This window comes from Theropithecus gelada, chromosome 14, assembly GCF_003255815.1.
Source record: "Theropithecus gelada isolate Dixy chromosome 14, Tgel_1.0, whole genome shotgun sequence".
Lineage (NCBI taxonomy): Eukaryota > Metazoa > Chordata > Mammalia > Primates > Cercopithecidae > Theropithecus > Theropithecus gelada.
The window spans coordinates 45,375,613-45,399,872 of record NC_037682.1 but is presented as its reverse complement, the minus strand read 5'-3'; the positions used below and the strand labels follow the sequence as shown (position 1 = coordinate 45,399,872).

Here is a 24,260-nt window from a genome sequence, read left to right as displayed (position 1 = left end):
GAATCTGCTAGGTATAGATATTAGGTGCTACTGAGTATGCACAAATGTATCATATACCTGGACTTATCCTCAGGGAGGGCAGTGTAGCATGGTGGTTAAAATGTGAACTTTGCAGTTAGACTCCCTGAAATCCCTGCATCTCTACTTCCTCACTGTGTGATCTTGGGAAATTTTCTATTCACTCTGTGCCTCAGTTGTGTCATGTGAAATTGAGACTATTAGCTGTAATTTCCTCATAGGTTTTTGATAAGGATTAAATTTAATGATACATATCAAGCACTTTCGCTTAGTGCCTGGGACATAGTAAGTACTTAATAAATTGTAGTTGTTAATGCTACTAGTATTAGCACCATTACAATTTGATTGGGGGGGAAATAAGTATAGGAACATTAAAAGAATAAATAATGCAGTAACCCAGGATGTGGCATGTGCTAAATTTTCAGTACCTCTTAGAGCATATTAGAATATGTTAAAATGTACTTGAATGTAAGCTCCATGAGGTTAATGATTTATACTTACTCATTGCAGTATTCCTAGTGCGAATCAGTTTTCCTGGCATGTAGTGGCACCCAATAAATATTTGTGAAGTGAATGTTCCAAAGCCAAGTTATTTTCTGCCTCAGGGCCTTTACACATGTGGTTCCCTCTCCCTGGTATGCTCTGCCCCAAACCTTTCTTTTACTAAGTAAGTTTCTTCTCTTTCTTTAGGGTACTTCTTTTTGAGCTGATCACTGTCGCCTGCCCACCTCATTGTCATCTAAATTAGGTCAACATCTGTATTTCTTTCTCAGACTCTTTGTCCTTTTCCTTATAATAGTCTTCATAATCTACAATTACACCCTTGTTGGTATTTATTTATTCAATCTCTGCTGCGTTTAACTGAATCGTAAGCTCCACCATGGGTGGGAAATCAGTCTTATCCCCAGATTCTCTGACCCTCCGTGGTGCCTGGCAGACAGCAAGCATGGAGTAAATTCTGGTTGGATTAATGTACTGAAAGTGTTTAGAGGAAGGAAACTGACCTGCGGTAGTTGGGACAAAGAATGGGCAACTTTAATTTCTGTGAGACTGAGATAAAGGTATAAGAGTACTTGGTACTTAACCCTTTCTGATTAAATAGAGGCTGAGATCGGATAAGATAATTTTGTTAATGTCTGTTATGGCCTGAAAAGCCTGTGTTCCTTGGCTGGTTCCTTGGCTCACTCATTCGCTCTTCAAGCTTTGAGTGAACTCCTGCCCTGGGCCCACATGTAGGAACTCCCCTCTCTCTGTCCCTTGCCACAGCTGAATGATGAGCTTCTCATAGTCAGGAAGTGTGTGCTTGTCCTCCTCATATCTCTGATGACTAATACTTAGCTAGAAAAAAACAAATGAAAGAACTCATAAGGTGTCTGTAATGGACAAGTGGAATTCATAAGGGGAGAAGGCGTTGGGGTGGTGTGGGGGAGGCAATTGAACTTGGGCTGCCTATCTGTTTTTAGCTTTTATCCCATTCAGCCATTGTATTCCATGGAGGAAGGCATTTGTTCCATTCTTGGATGACAGACGTTAGGCAGATTCTTGCCAGGTGTTCATTTTAATTTCCTATCTTGCCTACTCTCGGTAGTTAAGCATTGCAAATATGGGACTGGTATCTTAGTATACCCACCCTGAAAGCGCTTCTGACCTCCCTTCCCCATTTACTGTGCTGACATCCTCCAACTGGCCTCAAACCCCAGGAGGCCTCCAAAGCATTCTGGTCAGCTTTATGCCTTTTAGCTGCAGGAGATCATTAACGTCACACTTCTGTCCCCTTCTGGGTTTCATGGCCAGCAGGTCAGGGCTCTTCCAAAGAAAGCTGGCTAATTATATCCCTTGTCAGAACAAAATCCCACAAGGGGAGCAAAGCAGTGGTGTATAAATAATGCTGGGATCGGAGCAGGCACCATTGGCTCTCCACATTTGGGGGAAGTACCATTTGAGGATGTGCTTCCCCTCTGCTCCTGGCTCTCCCTGATTTGAGTAGAACCAGCAGCCACCCTTGCCCACTTACTCCCTTGCTTGGTGTGTTAGATCCAAAGATCTCACTGCAGTGGAGTGATGGGAAGAAGGCAGAACAAAGGGAAACGGGCCAGGAGACTGGATGCTGGTTAGAGATCAGCAACCAGAGTTGGAGAGGCTTGTTCAAGTGGCAGAAAATAGGTGGTGGCTGAATTCCCACTGCATCTCCATCTGCTCTGCCCCTTCCCCTTGATAGGGCGCTTTCCTTCTTTTTTCCTGGGCCCCTTTTCCTCTCTTCCCTGACTCCTTTCTTTTGCTTTTCTTTTTGTCTTTTTTGAGACAGAGTCTAGCTCTGTCACCCAGGCTGGGGTACAGTAGTGCAATCATGGCTCACTGCAGCCTCCACCTCCCCGGGGTGATCCTCCCACCTCAGCCACCCGAGTAGCTAGAACTATAGGTGTGTGCCACCACACTCAGCTACTTTTTCTATTTTTTGTAGAGACGGGGTTTTGCATGTTGCCCAGGCTGGTCTTAAACTCGTGGGATCAAGCGATCCTCCCACCTCAGCCTCCCAAAATGTTGGGATTATAGGCATGAGCCACTGTGCCCGGCCACCTCATTCCATTCTAAGGATACATTGATATTATTTACTTTCCTCGGACCAAAAAAAAAAAAAAAAATCAGGCTTTCTGACAAGATAACCAGAGTACAAAAGTCCAAACATCTTTAAATAATGATTATTTTTCCCTTAACTACTCCAGTGTTTTGGCATTTTTGCCTTTGGAGTGAGGGGCTCCCCAGCCTGGGACTTGGGAAGGACTAATTCAGAGAGTCTCTGTCCACAGACTGATGCTGAGAAGCACTCACAGGTGGAGAGGAATTCACTGTGGTCTGGTGATGATGTCAAGAAATCAGACGGAGGCTCAGACAGCGGCATAAAAATGGAGCCAGGTTCCAAGTGGAGGCGGAATCCTTCTGACGTGTCTGACGAGTCCGACAAAAGCACGTCCGGCAAGAAGAATCCTGTCATCTCCCAGACAGGCTCATGGCGGCGAGGCATGACAGCTCAGGTGGGCATCACCATGCCAAGGACGAAGCCGTCAGCCCCAGCAGGCGCACTGAAGACACCAGGAACTGGTAAGAGGCCGGAGCTGTCTTGGCCCTACAGTTGTCATTTGGAAAACCAAAGCCATAGTTAACTCTAGCAAGGACTTGACATTATATATTTTGTCTCAGGATTTATACTCCGCTAACAACAAGCTTCCATAAACTTTCACATCCCTACCTTTTTCTAAGTGGAAGTAAGTATGGGAGCCTCTTAAGCTCTGAAGACGGTTCGGCTGCTGAGACGTATTGAATTGGTTTAACTAGACACTGGGTGAGTTAATGCAGCCAGTTCAGGCTACTAAACAGCATGGATTTATGAGCTGTGGGTATGGTGAGTTGACGTTGTTCCTGACTTAGGGGATATTTATAAACAAGGGCAGGGGTGTCCCCCTGGACATGTTAGGGACAGCCCTTTAATGGACAGAGGGTGAAAGGTCAGAAAAGGCAGGGGGTTATTTCCCCCCAGACATATCAGTGATTGGCTGGCTTTGCTTTATCCCGGGTAAATTTAGACTGCTTTGCGAATGAGTAAAATTATTGACATTTCCTAAAAGGTTCACAGTACATTAGGAGACGATATTATTTTTATAAAAAGCTCTTTCCTCTGCCTCCCCAAGGGAAAAGTGAACCGGCTCTTCAGAGGAGGGGGGCATCTTAAACAGACGAGATGGATGAGCTGGGCTCTTGGCTTGCAGGCTAATCTTGCTGATCTCTCTCTTAGGAAAAACAGACGATGCAAAGGTGTCTGAGAAAGGACGGCTTTCTCCTAAAGCCTCCCAGGTGAAGCGCTCCCCATCAGATGCAGGCCGGAGCAGTGGTGACGAATCCAAAAAGCCCCTCCCCAGCAGCTCTAGGACACCCACTGCCAATGCCAACAGCTTTGGGTTCAAGAAGCAGAGTGGTTCCGCCGCCGGTCTGGCCATGATCACAGCCAGTGGGGCCACTGTCACCAGCAGGTCAGCCACACTGGGCAAAATCCCAAAGTCGTCTGCACTCATCAGTCGGTCTGCTGGTCGGAAGTCAAGCATGGACGGGGCTCAGAATCAGGATGACGGGTATCTGGCCCTCAGCTCCCGGACAAACCTTCAGTACCGGAGTTTGCCGAGGCCCAGTAAGTCCACCAGCCGGAATGGGGCTGGGAACAGGTCTAGCACCAGCAGCATAGATTCCAACATCAGCAGCAAGTCCGCAGGCCTGCCAGTGCCCAAACTGAGGGAGCCTTCCAAAACAGCCCTAGGCAGCTCTCTACCAGGTCTGGTCAATCAAACAGATAAGGAGAAAGGCATCTCATCCGACAACGAGAGTGTGGCTTCCTGTAACTCGGTGAAAGTGAACCCGGCAGCCCAGCCTGTGTCCAGCCCGGCTCAGGCTGGTCTCCAGCCTGGAGCCAAGTACCCAGATGTGGCCTCTCCCACACTCCGCAGGTAAGTGAGTACATTAATGGTGCTGAGCAGAACCAGAATACAGGGAATGGATTTAGTAATTTCCTGTTTCTTAGCTGAAGCACCCTCTGTTTTTCTCCACTTTAGTCCTCCGGTAAAGCTGTTTAGGCAGATCCTGCCGACAGTTTTGCAGTTGACTATTTTCCCATGTTGGGATGAAAAAGTTAGGCCTCTGGAATCAATCATCTTGGAATCAAATCTTAGTTCCATTTTAATTAGCTGCCATATAACCTTTCTTAACAATTCTGCCTTAGTTTCCTCACCTGTAAAATGGGGATGATGATACCTTTTTGTCAGGGTTTTTGTAAAGATGCATCTTTGTAGTCATGTCTGGTCGTAGTATGCACTCAATAGAAGATAGCTACCACTGGGCACAGTGGCTCATGTCTGTAATCCCAGCACTTTGGGAGGCTGAGGCAGGCGGTTCACGAGGTCAGGAGTTCGAGACCAGCCTGGCCAATATGGTGAAACCCCATCTCTACTAAAAATACAAAAAAAGTAGCCAGGCATGGTGGTGGGCACCTGTAGTCCCAGCTACTCAGGAGGCTGAGGCAGAAGAATCACTTGAACCCGGGAGGCAGAGGTTGCAGTGAGCCAAGATCATACCACTGCACTCTAGCCTGGCGACGAGTGAGACTCCATCTCAAAAAAAAAGAAAAGAAAAAAAAAAGTTAGCTACCATCTTGATACACCCTTGGACCTGGGTGGGTAGCTCAGGGGAGCAGATACTTTTTTTTCTTGTGTTAATAATTCTGCAGCTGAGATTCCTCATTATGGCAAGCAGTGATCTTGACCAGCTCCTTCCTTTACTCACAAACCCCAGTGTCCCCACATACACTTTTACACTACTCCAGAATTCCAAGTCAGTCTGAAATTTTAACTTCTCCCTCCCCACCACATACACACACACACACACACACACACACACACGCACACACACACACACCTCTTAAAGAAGAAATGTTTCTGAAAAAGAGAAATTGATTTCCTCTTACCTTAAATAGACATCATTTCCCCACATTTTCACACTGGGTGGAAGCTCTAGACATAAAAAAATTATTCACTCGTTTTAAGTTTCTTTTAAATTTATTCAACTTTTGTCTGTTTGTATTATCTTATTATAATATCCATTGGACCATTCTCAAACTACAACTGCTAGGTTACAGTTCATCCTACTTTCCCAGGAAATTTCTTATCAGAAAGAATAAGTCCCAAGGAAAGAAAATCAAGCAGTGAGAAAATAAAAATTATATGCACACGTACATATTTGGGGATGAACAGGAATGTTTGAAAAGACTTCAGAAGAAGCATTCTACATGAAAGGTATAATGAAGCAGTTCACTGTTCTTTGTCCAGACTTGATTATTAGAGTTTCAGTAATGATTTTTTTTTCCGGGGGTAAGTCTCTTGGGCTGTTCTTTGTTGTTTTAACAGTTTGCCTTGTAAATGAAAATTTTCTCTGTTTCTTGCCTCAAGTATTATATGTAATATTCACTCGTTGGTATTATAGATTTCCTTTACTAACTACAAAGGCATTTTACTAGACCCTTAGGCTAGTATAATAGAATGCTTGAAAATGCATGCAGCTCCTAGGGCTCTACATTGAACACCTTTCGGCCAATTCCTGGTAAATTACATTTATTCCTAAATCGTTGAGGTATTCACAGTTCTCTTGATGTGTATTAGTATGGAGAAGAAAAATCTTTGGTGAAATGTGATAGATAACTCTCTTCAAATGATTTGAAGGACTAACAGACCGAAGATTAGACTTTTGTATAGAGTCATGCATAGCAGGATGAGGAGCAATATGCAAAAGTCAGAAAAAAAAAAAGTGGATGAGATTAGGGTTTTCCAATAATTGGAAGTGCTTGACAATGGAGCAAGTTGCCCTTTGAAGTAACGAGATCCCTGTCATCACTGGAAGTATGTAAGCATTCTAAAGCCAAGATTCTACATTAGGATATTTCATTCCCTGATTGTCACCAGACACAAAGTGCTTCCCTTCTGCCACCGCCACACACTGTAGTAAGGATTGATTGATTGATTGTCTTTACAATACTTGAGATTTATAGGATTGTTTGGAGAGGACAGAGATCAAACTGTCACCACTTTGAGCACCCAAGGCAACCTGCGTATCAGAAATATGTAGTAGTTTTGTCACTTGTGAGATACTTACTCCACACAGGTTTTAGTGAGTGTAATAGAGCCTTTACATTACTAGAATGTGGACAATTCTCTGACTTTAAGATAATTTCAACATTCTACCAGAGAGCTCTCTGCCAGTGGAAGAGGGGGCATTTATGTCATTCCTTATAGTCTGATGGCACATTTTTGGCCACGAGCAGGGGAGGTGACATAGAATGACATTTCTATGTGTCTGTCACAGAGACACAGTTCACACCCAGTTGTCTGGTCTGATGTCTTGTGAACCCAACAAGATTTCCATGTATGTCACTGGATAAGTAAGCTCTCTGGCTTCAAAATATACATCTTTCCAGTTGCGCTTTCTATTGTGGATAAATCTCTGAAGATACTTTTCCCAGGCCCCTCCAGATCTAGATTCATGCTCTTGATTCTATGTATTGTGCTCAGAGGTCAAGAAACCAAATCCCTTAGAGTTGAGCTGTCATAAACTGTGTGCCTGCTTTATGCCTGGGGCCGTGGAGACAGAGATGATGAAGACAACCATCTTCCTGGGCCAGGGAAATTTTCTAGTTAGTCTATTTATTGAAAGAAAGAGAAGCAAGATCTTGGCCCAGTGTAATGTGAATAGGCCTGTAGAAAATTATTACCCATGGCTCTTTGGCTCAGATGGAGTTGGAGTCTCCGCCGCAGCTTAGAACTTGAAGACGGCAGCCTGTGATAAACTAGTATCTAGGCCCACTTTATGGCCGACCTTTCCCTGAAGTACCTTTAGCCATTTCAGTAGGAATGGCTGTGCTTCCTTCCCCAGGAATTCTCACCAACTCCTCTGCTCTACCCTTGTTTAATAGTCCGGTGCCCCTTGGCACTGCGTGTTCAACATACACAACCCTTTGTCTCTTCACAGACTCTTTGGTGGGAAGGCTACCAAGCAAGTGCCCATCGCCACAGCTGAAAACATGAAAAATTCGGTGGTCATCTCTAATCCTCATGCCACCATGACTCAGCAAGGTAACCTAGACTCCCCGTCAGGCAGTGGTGTCCTGAGCAGCGGGAGCAGCAGTCCTCTCTACAGCAAGAATGTGGACCTCAACCAGTCTCCGCTAGCCTCCAGCCCCAGCTCAGCCCACTCAGCCCCTTCCAACAGCCTCACCTGGGGCACCAACGCCAGCAGCTCCTCCGCAGTTAGCAAGGATGGCCTGGGCTTTCAGTCTGTCAGCAGCCTCCACACCAGCTGTGAGTCCATCGACATCTCCCTCAGCAGTGGAGGGGGCCCCAGCCACAATTCTTCCACTGGCCTCATCACCTCCTCCAAGGACGACTCCTTGACTCCCTTTGTCAGAACCAACAGTGTGAAGACCACACTGTCAGAAAGGTTGGTGCTGTGCCTCTGGCTGCCTTTCTCAGAAAGACACCCTTCCAAAAGTAAAAAGATTAGCTGAGGAATCCCAAATGTCGAATAGCCTTTGCCTGTGAGATTTCTCTTTCTAATTACTGCTGTGTTTCATGGGGAAGCCAGTTTGGGATGGAATCAAGCTTGGCTCTGCTCCCTGTTATCTTTTCCTCTGTGGTTATTCTTGGTGCTTGGAGCTGCTTAGTCTCTCGGGGGCAGATTTATGCTACCATTTGAAATGGCATTCAGCTTTTGAAATCCTTCAGTTTTATCCTGTTCGTTCATCAACAGCTTCTTTTCCCTCCCCTTGTAATTGTGCAAGCAGAGCAGGTGACTGGGTGCAGCCATGGAGCGTGGAGTAGGACGCTCTTTAGACAGCTGGGTAGATTTGTTGTCATCGTGGCAAACACCCTCCTCCTGGACTGATAGGAAATCAGGAAATTAAAAGTGTTCTCAGAGTCCTGGATTTCACTGCAGCAGGGATAAAGGTGTCCAGTTTCTGCATATAGGGAAGAAAGTGAGGATCAGCATGGGGAATGAGAAAAATGTATATAACAACACATCTCCTTTCTTCCAAGCTAATGTTCCTTCTCTTGTTTTCTACCTGCCTGGACTTCTAGCCCTCTCTCTTCCCCTGCTGCTAGCCCTAAGTTCTGCAGAAGTACTCTGCCCAGGAAACAGGACAGGTAATGACATTGCAGTCCGGGGACCCACCGAGCCTCTAGGTTCTTCTGCCCATTCGTTGTCAAGCCAGATGTCTTGTGCGAGGCTGTTGGCCTAAGGCTCCTGCTTGTGTTTGTGGTTCTAGTGTACTCTGTGACACATGGACATGCCAGTGAGAGTCTATTCCTCTGTCTGCTAAAGCCCAGGGAGAGGTGGAGTTGGGCTGGCCCCTTCATTCCCGTTTTGGGAAGGCAACCTCAAACCCTGCCACTTGATCTGGGGCAGCAGAAGCTCTCGCTTGCATCTCTTGTGGCCTCCTGTGGCATGTTCCTGCTTTTCAGCTTCCTTCCCATTCCTTTTGCCACCCCCACCCCCAAGCCCAGAATTGACTTGCCACCCACTGTGTAGCTTGGCCCTCACCTTTGTCTACCCCTCCCCATGCAGCTGCCTCTTTTCCCTTTCAGAATCCTTTGCTGAAGTTTGGCTCATTATGTCTTGCAGACTGCTGTGTTCTGTGTGCCCATTTCCTGCGATGATAATGAAAAAGAATGTGTAGAGTGTTAAGACTTTACGAATGTACACGCTTGCGTTTGCCCCCAGCTGTGGGTGGGCCTCAGAGATGGATACTGACCTTAATGTTGTGGGGGAGTGATGGCTTGGCCAAACAAAACAAGCAGATGTTGTCTCCTGCCAGGAAAAAAAAAAAAAAAAAAAAAAAAAAAACCTTCACCCCATCGACAGTGAAAACTTTGTTTTTGTCAGCTCACGAACCAAGCCTTTAAACCATTGGTCTTTAGAGATCCAAATGCTTTGACTTTATCAGCCAGCAAGTTGTAACATGCCCCACCCAGGACTCAGCTCCTAGCTATGCCTGGGCCGCAGAAATGGAGAGGGACCTGGAATTCACTTCGTTACAGATGAATTCCAAATATGCAGACTGCTGGCCTCTTGAAACCTCCGGCAAGTCCCTTCTCCCACTTGAAGTCATTGCCAGTGGCATTTAGCGGGTGGGCCAGAGTTAGGGGTGCAGGGAAGTGGGCATCCCTCTCTCCGAGAAGCCGTGTTGGTGCAGAGTGCTCCTGGGCAGCAGAAGGCACAGGACCTCTGCTTTGAGGTGGGGCAACCCCTGAGTTTTGCTTTGAATCTGTGGAAAAGGAGGAGCAATTGGGGTTAAGGGACTCAGGCTTCCTGGTAACCTGGGGTAAAGTATGCGCTGGTGTCAGCTCAGGCTGAGGACTGGGTTTCTTTTGTTTTCCACGGATGCGGATGTGTTGCATTGCATGCCTAGCTGGATAAGGCACTTCCTGGTGATGTGCGCCTCTCTCTCCAGGGCCCTTCAGCCTCCTCCCTAGCTTTCCCTCTTCCTGCCTTCTGTGTGCTGCTCTGAAGTTCTTATTTTTGTTTTAACTTTCCTACAGTGACCCGCACCTTGATAGGAACACTTTGCCTAAGAAAGGACTCAGGTATCTGTGTTTCCCCCCTTGCATCTGTGCCATCTGTTGTGGCTTTGGAGCTTGGCTGTGTGACTCCTTCATGGCTGGTGGGGGTTTGGACTGGGCCGGGGTCCCCGCTTTGACCACCACAGCAGGACCTTTTGGATGACGGCTCCCCTTGCACCCTCTCGTTCTCACTCTCCATTTGTCAGCTTACTTGCTTGAACAGGGGCTGTGCTTTTTCAGGCTTACTGTGGTAAAACCATCTCATGAAAAACATCCCTGGGCAAGCCCAGGGAGCAGTCATTGCTACTTCTGGGGCCAATGGGTTTAATTTCTGAGCACCTCACCATGACCATTCTGTTCATATGGCTGTCTTCCAAGAGAAAGGACATGACTTATAGCATACTGATTGTAAGCTGGGACAAGAGCACAAGAGGAAAGGAGTATTTTCCCCCAATTTGAAAATATTTAACTTTTCTGCCCATACAAAATTGCTAGACAGATAGTTTGCACTTGTCTAAATATTCTCATGGAAAATTGGTCCACTTTCAATGCCCAACAAGACCTGGGTGTGATCATTGTTTGGTGGATAATAAAGAAATGACTCCCAGGAAGGACTGTCTTTCCATTCCTGGTAAGTGGTGGCTCAGGTTCTTTTTTGATGCTAGTCCTGGCAAAACAAGATGCTATAAGTCACCATTGCTCACACCATCTATATCACTTTGCCAATCAGAGAAACTTCAGTTTGCTAATGCCTTCCCCGTGATCTTGCTGTCTGATGGTTGCAGCCGTCATTTCTCCTGCTTTCTAAACACCACGTGCCTTGTAGCATCAGCTTCACCCTGCACTAAGCATTAAGTGCTTTCGCATAAAATGGAACTTGGAATGAAATGTTTCATTGCTGTCATGTATGTCTGTAGTTAATAACCTGCAGCTCTTAAGACTGAGAGCATTCTGAACAGTAATGTGAGGTAGGTATCAATGCTTCCTTTCAATGGGAGCCTCTGAGTAAAGCCAATGCTAAGAATCTAAGAAGGAAAGTATTAAAATCTCCCAACAGTCGTCCTGCAGGAGGGAGTTGAGCAGTGTGGCCTTAGAGGGGGCCTTGGCAAGGCCTGTTGTACTTACCAGTTTCAGTCGTGCCTATGAGCTGCTTGTCAGCAACCATGCCAGGTGCTTAACTCATGGCCACTCTCACTGTGAGTTTGACTTTGATGCCCCACTGGTGCCCTGAGAGGAAGCTAACTTCTAAATGTTAACATTTTGAAATGGTGGGTATACTTCTGTAGCAGATCTAGCCTATCAAAATTATGTAGCTCTGGTTTTTTAAAAATTCAGAATAGAGATACATGACAGGCTATTTTCAGGCAATTGATGTGTCCTGGAAAGTTGCATGTCTGTCAGATATAGTAAAAACGTTAAGGAAGAAGCATTTCTGTGCTCCCTCTCACTCTGACTCTTCCTTGTCTAGCTCACCCACTCCATACACATGAACATCCAGTACGAACACACTGACAACATCTTTCCTTAAGCCCAAAGAATCCCTCTGTTGACATAATTAGTAGTCACTCCATAATACATAAGTCCAAGGATACCCTGGCCACTTGGCACTCAGAAATTTCAGATGCAGGCCAGATGCAGTGGCTCATGCCTGTAATCCCAGCACTTTGGGAGGCCAAGGTAGGTGGATCACTTGAGGTCAGGAGTTCGAGACCAGCCTGGCCAACATGACAAAACCCTGTCTCTACTAAAAATACAAAAAATTAGCTGGGCATGATGGCACATGCCTATAGTCCCAGCTGCTCGGGAGGCTGAGGTGGGAGAATCACTTGAACCCAAGAGGCAGTGGTTGCAGTGAGCTAAGACTGTGCCACCTCGCTCCAGCCTGGGCAATAGAGCAAGACTATATCTCGAAAAAAAAAAAAAAGAAAGAAAGAAAAAAAAAATTTCAGATGCTACTTATGGGCATAATGAAAAGAGCATACATTTTAACAATCATACATGGATTGAAATCTCAACTCTGTGACTACCAGCAGGGTCCTTACCTTCCCTGAATGTAAAATGGGAATAATGGCATCTATGTTGCTGAGTAGATCTGAGGCTTTGATAAAGATGTGCATGAAGACACCTAACACGTTGTAGGTGTTCAATAAATCATCACCATATACATTTCAGAATAAATGAGGGTGGACCACGTAACTTCTGAAGACCCTCTCCTATAAAACCCAATGATTTGGGGTTGCTTTTATGAAGATTTGTTTATGCTCTATTACAGCAACTACTATAAACATTAATGTCTTCAAACCTTGCTTTGTATGTCTGCTTTTTCATATGCTGTGATTCATGGTCGTTTATTTGTGCTATAGAATGGCAGATGCCATGAGTTGTCTAATTAAAACTCCCTCAAAGCACTAACAGCAACTCATTTTGTTGCTTCAGTCCTGTCAAGGTGGGGGCTTTGACATGACACTGTCATGAAGCAACATGTTACAGATACGCCCAGTGACGGCTCTTCTGAGCATTTACCAATCTTCTTCCCTTTATGTGTTCCCTCCAAACTGAAAGGAATAGTCATTTTCCCCAAACACAGGCAAATAGAAAAAAGGTTTTGAGAAACTTCGTAAGTTTCCGGGTGTGTAGTGATCTGATTTTTAAAAAATCATCTTTGGATATATGTTTTCTTTTTAATATATTTACCATCAACTCCACAGAGTTCATTTTAATAAGCGTTGTTCATAGTTAATTCTGGCTTGATTTCTGTCTGTTCAGGTATACTCCCACCTCCCAGCTTCGCACGCAAGAAGATGCAAAAGAATGGTTACGGTCCCACTCTGCAGGAGGCCTGCAGGACACCGCTTCCAATTCCCCCTTTTCCTCTGGCTCCAGCGTGACTTCTCCCTCTGGTACAAGATTCAACTTTTCCCAGCTTGGTGAGTAGCCACTTGTCATTAGCTGTATTGATCAGCTCCATAGGACAGTGTTTATCTTATATATATAATATATTTTTATTTCAATAGTTTTTGGGGAACAGGTAGTTTTTGGTTACATGGATAAGTTCTTTAGTGGTGATTTCTGAGATTTTGGTGCACCCATCACTTGAGTTATCTTATATTGTGAAACAGCCATATAGTCACATCCTGCTCAGTGTCTGATTAGCTCTCGGCAATATAGTTTGATTACAGGAGATTGATAGCAAAAGAAATAGAGAAAATAGTAAAGTTTTTGATACTCTAATCAATAATTTTCTTTATTTGGTTGATATTGGTAGGGCTATGGCAAAGAACATGTTATTGCATTCTTAAAAAGAATGCATTCTCTTTCTAAGACCTCTGAAGAAATAGATTTTATTGCATATCCCATGTTAGGTCATCCTCATTACTTTATTAAGTTGGAAATAAAAGTTAAGTTTTGATTGAATAGGTATTCTTAACAATGCCTACTTCTGACATAATGCTTTGACTGGCACAGTGGGGAAAGAAAAAGAATTTATGTCACAGTCCCTGCTGACATGTCAATGGAATTCTTTTTCAGGAAGGCAAACACATCAATGCACACCTGTATAACAGGGTAAAAGAGAACAATCCAAAGCTTTATATGAAACCGTGTAAAAGCTGAATATAATTAGATAGCAAGTATTAGACACATTTAGAAAAAGGAAAGATTAGTGCTGGCTGGAGTTACAGGCAGAGGTTATGTGAAGGTGGCAGGGTAGGAGCTGAGCCTTGAAGGACTGATAGCGGGTGAGAAATCTTTTCTAATCTCTTCTCACTCTTTAGAGAGGCAGCCTTTTCTGAATATAGTGAATAACAAATTCAGAGTCTTTAAGGATAGAGGTGGCTTGTAGTCAAGTGACGTTTAACTCTTCATTTCTGATTGACTAAATGAGTACCTCTGAAAATATTGCACATGACTCAAATGGACAGGATTTTCATAAGAAAGCTAGTTTTAGCTGAGACAAATGTACCTTCCTTGCATTAAAACTCTTTATACACCATTATTAAATGTCCCCCATCTGAGGCAATGGGACCTGTGTTCATACTGTTCTTTCCCAGCCATAACTCTTTGAGGCAAGAGATTCTTGTCATGCACAAATGCTTCCCATCTGATCAAAAGCCTGGTTGGGCTATTTTGGGCTTTTGGCTTTAGAGAAAATCATTCCAGATGAGCCTGAGGAGTAATTAGCTCATGCCTGGAAGGTGACACTGGCCTGTCTGAACGTGCCAAGTTGGAAAGCTGAGGCCCAGAGCCTTGCTTTGGAGCTGACCCGCCTTTCCACTCTTATTTTTAGCTCCCAGTGTGTAACTCAAATGCTGATGGGACTACCTTTTAGAAAACAGACGGGAGAAGAGTTGGCAGGAACACATATGGCTAACAATAAGCAGTCTTCTCTTTGTCCCCAACCAGGATTTGAACAGAGACATGAATGTCTAACCTTTTCATTCTATTCCTTTTATTCCAGCGAGTCCCACCACTGTCACCCAGATGAGCTTGTCCAACCCAACCATGCTGAGGACCCACAGCCTCTCCAATGCTGATGGGCAGTATGATCCATACACTGACAGCCGCTTCCGGAATAGCTCCATGTCCCTGGATGAGAAGAGCAGAACCATGAGCCGTTCGGGCTCATTCCGGGATGGGTTTGAAGAAGGTAAGGAAGGAAACTTACCATCTCCCAGGTTACTCACTGTAGTTAAGGGTCCTCTATGCTAAGTTCACTTCATTAACCTGAGCTCCCACCTGTAAGTGCTCCCACCTCTCCCACCTACTCTGGCGCTCAGGGATGGGGATCTCTGAAGAGTAAGGTCTGGCCTGACCCTTAATTAACCTTCCAGGCCTTTAAGGAAGAGGCTGCTTAAAAATCACTGGTGAACCATAGAGCTGACTGAGTTCCACTTTAGGCTTCTCCCTCCTGGACTTGGGCCACAGCTTCTTGGCATGCGCCTCTACCTTGAGGCTTAGCCACCGGCTCACCATCTTGGCAGAGAGAACTACTGCAGAGTTCATTTCGCTGTGTTGACACACCCATGTAGTTCTGGGGGCCGGGCGGCCATGCCTCTCTGCTCTGCTCCAGAATTTTTCATCCCTTTTCTCAAGCACTGGGTTTTTACATGTATTGTTTTCAGTTATGCCCTTTTCTTTCTTTGGTTGCTAACTGTGAATATTTGGGGTTGGATTTTTATGTTTGGTTCATTTTCATCAGAATCATGGGAGAAAAGTTCTGTGGACAACTTTGTCAGCCGTTTTCACAGCTCACTTCATTTCTCTCTTCCTTTATTCCGTCATCCAAGGTATGAGTTAGGGGAGTAAGCAGTCAAAATTCTATGGAAGATATCACCCCCACCCCATGAAGATGGGGCTGATAGGACATTGGCAGCAATGCCCATCAACCGAGGATTAAGAATAGGAGTCAGACTAGCAGAGTTTAAATTCCAGCTCCACTGCTTTTTAGGGATATGATTTGGAGCAAGTTGCTTCACCTCTCTATGCCTCTGTTTTTTCATGGATAAAATAGGAGTGAGTAATAATAGTATTCAGCTCATGGAATTATGAGAATTAAATGAGATAATACATATAAATGTTAACACAATAATGTTATTACATGTCATGGCCTGTAATAACACAGCCATAAAGCTATAATAACATAGCTGTAAAAACACAGCTTCAGCATTGACTTCCTGGCAGCTCAAAGTCCCCTGCCAGAGAATGGGGAATCTTGGAGCAAATGGAGCCTAGTCTGAGGACTATACATCTAGTTGTCCCTTTGTTGCCATTGACAAAACAGAATGCAGAGGGTAAGTTAGAGGTGCTTCCCAGTCCCCGTATGAGTAGGGAAAAAGGGCCAGCATCCTCCTAGCATGAAAGAACAAACAAACCTGTAATTGTTTAGGAAGTTTCAAGTCAAAAGGGAGAGAAACACAAGGCACAGGATTCTGTTTTTGCCTAATGTTCTTTTTAACAGAAGTTTTAAAGAATGTAATTTACAGAGCAATTGCCCCCTGGTTTATTTTCTTGGTAACTTAATACTTTCCACCCTGATTTATGTATCATTTGCATACCATGACATTCAGTGAACAGGTACAAGTCTGTAAATCCATATATGGGAAGCTGCTAGGACGAAGGATTAAGGAGGGGAGAAGCCTGAGTCACTGAGGGGCATTTGTGAGATTTAAGTGCTACAAATTAATGCTATAACTGCTCAGAACAGTGATAATAGAGAATATATTGTGATCCTAAGGTGAAGGAAGAGGCAGTTTGTCTCGAACTTCCTTCTAGTCAGTGTACCGGCCAAGCATCGCCTCAGAGCATTCCCCAACCTCCCCGGGAAGGATTTGCATATGGAGTTTGTCCCGCACTGTATTTCTCTTCTCTACCATGTGCGTTCCTGAGTGAACCACGTCCAATACTGAAACTTGTCCAAACAAGCACATTTCACCTCATAAAGGTCCAGGACCATTACAGTATCGTCATCAGATAGCTTTTATTTATTCCATCTGGAATCAAGCTGGTGGACAGCACAACTGTGGAATATCTGGAATGTCAAAATGACATTGATAAAAAGTGCTTGCCCACAAGCAGTGTCTGGACTTTTGTAAACCTAATGATTCATGGTGACATGGAACTGAAGCACAGAGGTAAAAGTCAAATTTTAGGGGAATAGGTAGGGTCTGCTGTCAATACACTGTGAATATGTAACATTATCATCTTTTGGAAGATAGGGCATCAGATTGATTTTATTTCTTCTAAGGATATTACATTCAAAAACAAAATGGGGCTTGTGTAATTAGGTTTTTAATTCCTTTCAATGAAATTCTTTTTCTTTTGAATTTATTAACTCCCAGTGTTGCAGGAGCAGTTGGAAGAAAATTGACATTTCATGTTTGGACCAAACAGAACTTCTTGTAATAATCAGTTAGGTGTATTATACGCCATAAAGCAGAATAGAAATTTAGGAAGAAGTAGTGCAAGTATTTATGTGAGGTTTTTGTGCAATTTAATTAGCACTTTCCACTTTGAAATTTTAGGAATTATAAATATGTAGATTAGGTACAGACATGGCCCAGATGCAGCCTTTCAAAGGTATTTCAGGTAAACTGCTTTCTATCAGATGCATTATGCGATCTTAAAGTCAACTTTAATAGCATACATTTAAGGGGATGCTTGAGGCATTTTTAAAATGGATTCTAGAGAAAAAAAAAATCCCATGACTTCACCAATCATCACTAAGATCTAATGCAATGAAAAACACAGAAACCCTCCTCTATCAGTTTATATGGAATCCCCAGGAGCAGAGAAGCTTATTAACCAAGAAAGCTTGTATTGCAGCTTACTTGTGTTTCTAGCCCCTGAATTGCAGAAGTGGTTCAAATCCTGGCACCTCTACTGTTAGCAATGTGACTCTGAGAAAGGACTTGACCTGCTCAGCCTGTTTCCTATTCACTGAAATGTGAAAAATAATTGTACATGCTTTGGAAAATTGAAGTGAAGATTAAGTGAGATAAATCTTGGAAAGCATTTAACAAATAACTTTGAAAGGGGAGTATTGTAAGTGCTCACTCAATGGTAGCTATTGTTATAATTGTCACATTATAGCCTTCTCTCCAAGGGCCATTATCATCCTCATTTTTTTTAATGGCCAAATTGAGGCAAAAGTGACTTGAAGACTTTATGCAGCCACAATGATGCCTTAAGCCTCTTGATTCCAGTCCCTCTTTCTTTCCACTCAATCCTACCTTGATATTTGACTCAGCTGGGTTTTTTTAAAAAAAAAAAAAAAAAAAAGCCTGTGGGAGGCGAGCTCTGATCTTTCAGGGCAGTCCATTAGCCATCAGAACTGCATTTCATTCTTCTGACTCTTTCCACAGTACCCAATTGTGGAATGAGAAATAGATCATGATGCCTAGATCCACATTCTCTTTCTGCTCCTGACTAGCTATGTGTCTGGCCACATCACTTAACCATTCTGAGATTTAATGTACCCTGTTGTTGATTAAAGGTGGAAAAGTCCTGCCTAGTCTGGGATTGCTACCTGCAGATTCTCTGTGAGAGTCAGAGGCACTTGATTGCTTTATTGGCTGAAATATGCCTAGTTGTTTCATTCTATCTAGTGTTTTCACTCCTACTAAAGCATCTTTCTTCTCAAACATTCCTAGCTTGTGCCCACGTGTAGATTGCATGAAGGGACTAGGACACCATTCTAAAAGACACCAAAAGGCTCTTTTGAAAAAAAAAAAAATGAATGGAAAAGAAAATCAGAAACCGTTAAAACAGATCACTTGAAGGCAGAGCGATCTCCTGACTTCTATCAGCAGATCCTGTTCTTGAATTGCTGTGTGACCTTAAGCAAGTCATTTAACCTCTCCGAGTTTCAGATTTCTCAATGGCAGAAATGGCCTAGATATTCTCTGTGGTTCCTTGTAGCTGAAAAAATGTGGAGGTATAGCTATAGGGAGGAAAACTACATAGGCTGCTTTAGCTGTTTAGTCTCTGTAACTCCCATAGACATTTTGTTGTCCAAAAATAACCACATTACATAACCCAGGCTCTGACTTGGCTCAAGTCCCTTGAGGGAGGCCCAACTGCAATGGTACAGGTAAGCCACATTCAGTTTTGGGTTGACTCTGAAAATCAAGGAATCTGTCTCTTTGGAACGCAGTCTTGCTGTTGCTAATTACAAAGTGAGAGGAGTTAATTATTGAGAAAAATAATTACCTCTACCTTAAGCCTGCCAGATGTGATCTTCTCTGCCTGTGGCCCCATGCTTGCACTGAGTTGTTGCTAAAACTGTGTCAGTAAGTTTATATGTGTGAGATGTAGAAATAGAAAAGAAAAAACTTCCATTTTCCAGCAGCCAGAGGCCATATAGCAGCCCTGTGCTGGTCTCTGGCAGGCCAATCATGCAAGTGTGCATAGCTATGTGTTACCCACATCTCTTCACCCAACTTGACCTCCAACATAATTCCTCCACTACTGTCTGTGTCATAAGCTGAATTAACTTACCTCAGTGGAACATTAGGCCACTAAGTTGGAACATTAAGGCCTATGTTAATGTGTGGACATATTAACACTGAAAGCCATTATTGGCCATTAACACCTTAACCTGATTTTTTATGGGCATGAGTCAGGTTAGTCATGGATGAAGAAAGCATGGAGGAAAAGATCTAGAATGCAGGGCATTGCTAAGGAGGGTGGATGTATGTGATGATAGAGGGACAGCTTAGAGCATTAGGGAGCTGCTAAGAGAGAAGAGAGCTGGAATAGCAAGCCAAGAGTTACGTGGGCTCAGAGGGAGGAGGAAGCCCACCCAGGTGGCAGTCAGGGGAATGAGGAAAGGTCCCATAGAGAAGATGTCATTTGAGCAGATCTGTTTGGGATAGACAGTATTTAGATGCAGCCTAAATGAAGAGAACTGCATGGGCAGAGACACTGAGGCAGGAAAGTACTGTCTAGGGCAAGCTTGGGAGAGCAGTGCAGGATTCATAGTGTGACAAGAGCATATAAGGGAAGAAGGAGAGGTCAGGGAAGATTTACTGGAAAGATGACAGAGAGGAGCCTGAGTGTTAGGCTGAGCTACTTATCAGCTATCTTGTTGGCATGTAGCTTCTGCTGACTGCTAATCCAAGGTGAGTTCACTTCGTGGGTGGTAGATGAATGCCATTTAGTAGACGTGGAAGTTACCCCCGTGCCTCCCACTTTAGACTACAGGTCATAACTCGGTGTGGGAGTCGAGCCATTCCACCCACGGCCAGGAAAGCTGTGCCCAGTTAAAAGTCCTATGATGCCTTAGCATAGGAATATTCCTTTTCTTCAAACAAGTTGTTCAGAAGTTACCAAGAAAATAAAGAACCTGCTTCCCACAAAAGAAGGCAGTTAGAATACCCAAGTCCTAGAAAAGACTATGCTGTTAAATTAGAACAAATAATAAGATGCCTCCACTGGCTGGGGGCAGGAGGGGTGCTAAGGACATACAAGTTGGTTCTAGTCAAAAGTACCAGTTTGAAACAGAAAAGAAGACACTACTTGCTTGTCACTTTGTAGACATGGTAGAAATCAAATAAAGAATCTATATTTCGATGTATATGTTTTCTAAACAAATATTTTGCTATATGGTCATCTAGAATGAACTTACCGTGGCCAACAGCCTCTTAGGTTCAAAATAATCAGCTCATTTTTTTTGCATATACAACTGACAGATGCCAACAGGGTAAAAAAAAAGTATATGGAACACAGTCTTAACCCTAAAGGAATACATTAGAAAAAAAGAGTGAAGCAAAATATGCTAGAAAGGTAACAGATTGCCTCCGGGCAATGCAATTGTGAGTCACTGCAGGTTGTGACGGTGAATATGCTTCTTAACACTTCTCTGTACTTGAAAATTTTTGTTCAGTAATCATGTATTATTTTGACAGTTAAGAGAAAAAGTATTCAGAAGGTTGAAGGAAAAAAATGCGGTAATAGAAAAGTGACATCCTTAGCAAACTCGTACTTATTTGTCACTGACCTATCACCAAACCAGGGAAGGTTGGGTCCAGATGAGATTAAGTCATTCCAAGCCTGGAGTGTCCTGTATTGCTAATTTTTTCCTCCTCTGTCCCCTTTTTGGTACCGTAACAGCCATCTATCAATTCACCCTTTTTTTTTCTTTTAATAGTTCATGGATCCTCACTCTCCTTGGTTTCCAGTACATCGTCAATTTATTCTACAGTGAGTATAAATCAATGCTGTGTGGCTGTGATCATGAGATCATGAGGCTGGGGTTCCTTTATCAAATGTGTCAAGAATAAAATATATGCATCTATCCTACGGAAAGCATTTCCATTATAAGAGGATCAATTAATTAGGGAACAAGATTTAAAATTCACAGACAGCTATTAATTATATTATACCAACCCCAAAATCCAGAACTGGCTGCCTTGTTAAAGTGGCATTGTGCTCTAGGTGATAACTATTTAGAATGTGTGAGAAGCCTTGGCCACCTGCTGAGGGACTTGGAAAACAAAGGCCTTGAGCAATTTATTAACACTTTGTCTGCCTCAGTTTGTTTGTTTGTTTGTTTCTTTCTTTCTTTCTTTCTTTCTTTCTTTCTTTCTTTCTTTTTTTTTTTTTTTTTTTTTTGAGACAGAGTCTTTGCCCAGGCTAGAGTGCAGTGGTGTGATCTTAGCTCACAGCAACCTCCACCTCCTGGGTTCAAGTGATTCTCCTGCCTCAGCTTCCTGAGTAGCTGGGACTACAGGCACGTATCACTATGCCCAGCTAATTTTTGTATTTTTAGTAGAGACAGTTTCAACATATTGGCCAGGCTGGTCTCAACCTCCTGACCTTGTGATCTACCCACCCTGGCCTCCCAAAGTGCCGGGATTATAGGAGTGAGCCATTGTGCCTGACCAGCTTCAGTTTCTTTATCTATAAAGTAGAAATAATAGCAGTCCCTACCTTATAGAGGTGTAATGAGGATTAAATGTTATGAAGATTACATTTCACTACAATATAAACTTTCTAGACAAGGACATTTTTGTTTTTATTCCTAGTGCCTAGAATAGTACCTAGCACATAGTAGGTATTTTTAAAGTAGGTTTGAAAGAAATGGGAAAATGAATCTAAAACAATGAATATTGTACACACAGCTCAGAGCAAGCACTCCTAAATGCTAGATGTCATCCATGAGAGAGGTTTACTGAATGAAAGCCAAATATAATCAAATACATTTGGATCTTCAGTACTACTGGATTTATTCAGTAGTACTTACTTTTTATAGCTGTACACTATTTATTTTATTTTATTTTAGACAGACTCTCGCTCTGTCACCCAGGCTGGAGTACAGTGGCACAATCTTGGCTCACTGCAACCTCTGCCTCCTAGGTTCAAACAATTCTCCTGCCTCAGCCTCCTGAGTAGCTGGAATTACAGGCATGCACCACCACACCTGGCTAATTTTTTTTACATTTTTTGTAGAGACAGGATTTCACCGTATCAGCCAGGCTGGTCTCGAACTTCTGACCTCAAGTGATCCATCCATCTGAGCCTCCCAGAGTGTTAGGATTACAGGCGTGAGCCACCACACATGGCCAGAGCTGTATGCTATTTACTTTAAAAATAGTAATTTGGGAATGTCTACAGGAAAAAAAAAAAAAAAAGTCTCTTTGTTAGTTGTGAATTGGAAATTCTTTAGCCCTTAATCCCATGGAAACAAATGTTTTAATAATTTAGATTTTGATAATGCCCAGTTTCTGGTCTATATAGCAGGATACACTGTGTATAGCTCCTGGAAAATAAGAGGCCACCCCAGAATCAAGTTAAAGATACCAGGGCCTAACTGTTCTTTCTTAGGCCTGTAGTGAGCAAATGAACTTCAGTGATTGCTGATATGGTCTGTTTTGAAGGACCTAGAAACTCTTGCTTCTACTCTTCCTAACCACCTCACCCCTCCAACTCTAAAATTCCTCTTTCCTCAGCTAGTCATCTTGTTTGAAATTTCATCACCAAGTCCTAGCTTTCCTTTTAAAGGCTTTATACAGAAAAACCTTGGAGAGAGGTTTTTTAAGCCATGATCTACTAAGAACGCATAGAGATCGTCTTTCAGCTGTCAGCCAGTAGATAAACTATGTCCTTTCTTCTAGAATGAAACTGTGGGATATGGGTACCAAGGTCGGTACTTTTAAACCTAAATTCATTTCTTCAACAGTATTTTCTGGCACCATAGATATGCCTGGCTCTAGACTAACACCTAGGATATAATTTAGGAGAGAAAGGAGCCTGCTACTGAAGGAGGAAGCCGTACGCACCAGAGGGACACGGGACTCTAGCTTCACAGGACTGGTGCAGAGAAGCTGTAGTGGATAGTTCAGTGCCCAGCCCCGTGTTTCCCCTGTGGCATTCCCAGGGGTTCTTGCCAACACAGAGGGGAGTGGGCCTTTCAGAAAAGTAAAACCTGGGAGACTGGCCAGCATTAACCAGCCTTGGAGGGAAAGAGCATAAGCTTCTCAACCTGTGTGTCTTCAGATCTAGGAAACTGTCACATGCAGTTCCTGGGGGCAGCCCCTTCATGCCAACCACTAGAATTCCTTCCAGTAAAAAACTCTCTTTCAGTAGCTATTGTTCTGGGTATGGGGACATGAAGATAGTGTTTTCATGAAATTTGAAATTGTCTTTTCTGAGCTGATATAAATTCAACAAATTAGCAAAGACCTAATAATAATACTTTTTAATTCCATTTTTTATCTGGATAACAAGAGCCCTGAGGTGTAATCATAGAGTTCGTCTCACCTTGTGACTTTGGACAAATCACCTAGTTATTCAGAGTGTCTCCCCAGTTTTGCGCTTGGCATCAGGAAACTGAGCAAGGTGATCTTCTGAGGCCCCTACAATCTGTGACATTCCATGAGTCATGGAATCAAAGGCTTCCATTTACTGTCCTCACATATGCCTTCTCTGAGAATATAGGTTACTTTTGCAGACTTAAAAAAAAAAATAACCTATCAGTTGAATGTTTTTATGCTGGTGCAGCCTACTAATTTCAAGAAAAACTGCAAGTCTGGCGAGACTGCTACCACCCAGCACTGAGGTGTGGTCCCTTATCTATTATTACCTTCTTGGTGATAATGAAATTCTGAAATACATGCTCCAGGCACCTTTGTAAATGTTAAGGTGAATAAAATTCTTGTTTGTTGTCTGAAAAGAGATCTTTGAAATGTTAAGTTGCCACAGACCCAGACCAAGGAACCTGCTTAATAGCTGAGAGTTTTAAAGGCTCTTACTGGATGACAGTAGGTTCTTTCCTTGAAATCTCTGTAATGAATATTCAAGAATGCTCATTCTGCATGAAATTTGCCTGCAATTTTAATTATCAGTGAAAGAAAAGATTACAGAGTGCTAAATAATTGCCATGGAAAAGTTATGGCTAGCTCTTAGAGTAGAGAAAAATCTCAAAGGCCACCTCTGGCCTTAGACTTGCTTTCTTGTTTGGTAGGGAATACTTGAGTTCCCAGGAGAGCTGCTGGATGGATGGAGGCTAGCAGCTTCACATAGTGTTACCAGATCTGCAGAACTGCAGCAACGGGGACAAGATACAAAGCACATGCTTTCTCTAGGCTGCTGTTGATA

General features: G+C 43.3%; 1 protein-coding gene and 1 long non-coding RNA gene across 6 annotated transcripts in view; one reads left to right on the top strand and one right to left on the bottom strand.

Moving 5' to 3' along the window:
• The window catches only part of NAV2 (neuron navigator 2), a 757,451-nt gene that overhangs the window by 677,209 nt on the left and 55,982 nt on the right, over positions 1–24,260 (top strand). For 3 of the 5 annotated variants that reach the window (XM_025355931.1, XM_025355930.1, XM_025355929.1), the window contains exons 13-20: positions 2,826–3,117; positions 3,809–4,511; positions 7,579–8,046; positions 8,685–8,750; positions 10,146–10,190; positions 12,933–13,093; positions 14,623–14,811; positions 20,812–20,864. In XM_025355931.1, the coding sequence (XP_025211716.1) occupies positions 2,826–3,117; positions 3,809–4,511; positions 7,579–8,046; positions 8,685–8,750; positions 10,146–10,190; positions 12,933–13,093; positions 14,623–14,811; positions 20,812–20,864 (1,977 nt within the window). Of the gene's footprint in view, positions 1–2,825; positions 3,118–3,808; positions 4,512–7,578; positions 8,047–8,684; positions 8,751–10,145; positions 10,191–12,932; positions 13,094–14,622; positions 14,812–15,363; positions 15,458–17,202; positions 17,208–20,811; positions 20,865–24,260 lie in introns of all 5 variants that reach the window. The other 2 variants (XM_025355927.1, XM_025355932.1) reach the window with 2 other exon arrangements.
• On the bottom strand, positions 2,649–8,154 carry LOC112606026. The gene is made up of 2 exons (XR_003115577.1): positions 7,825–8,154; positions 2,649–3,142 (listed from the first exon to the last, which is right to left on the bottom strand). It is a non-coding gene; the product is annotated as an uncharacterized LOC112606026 (long non-coding RNA).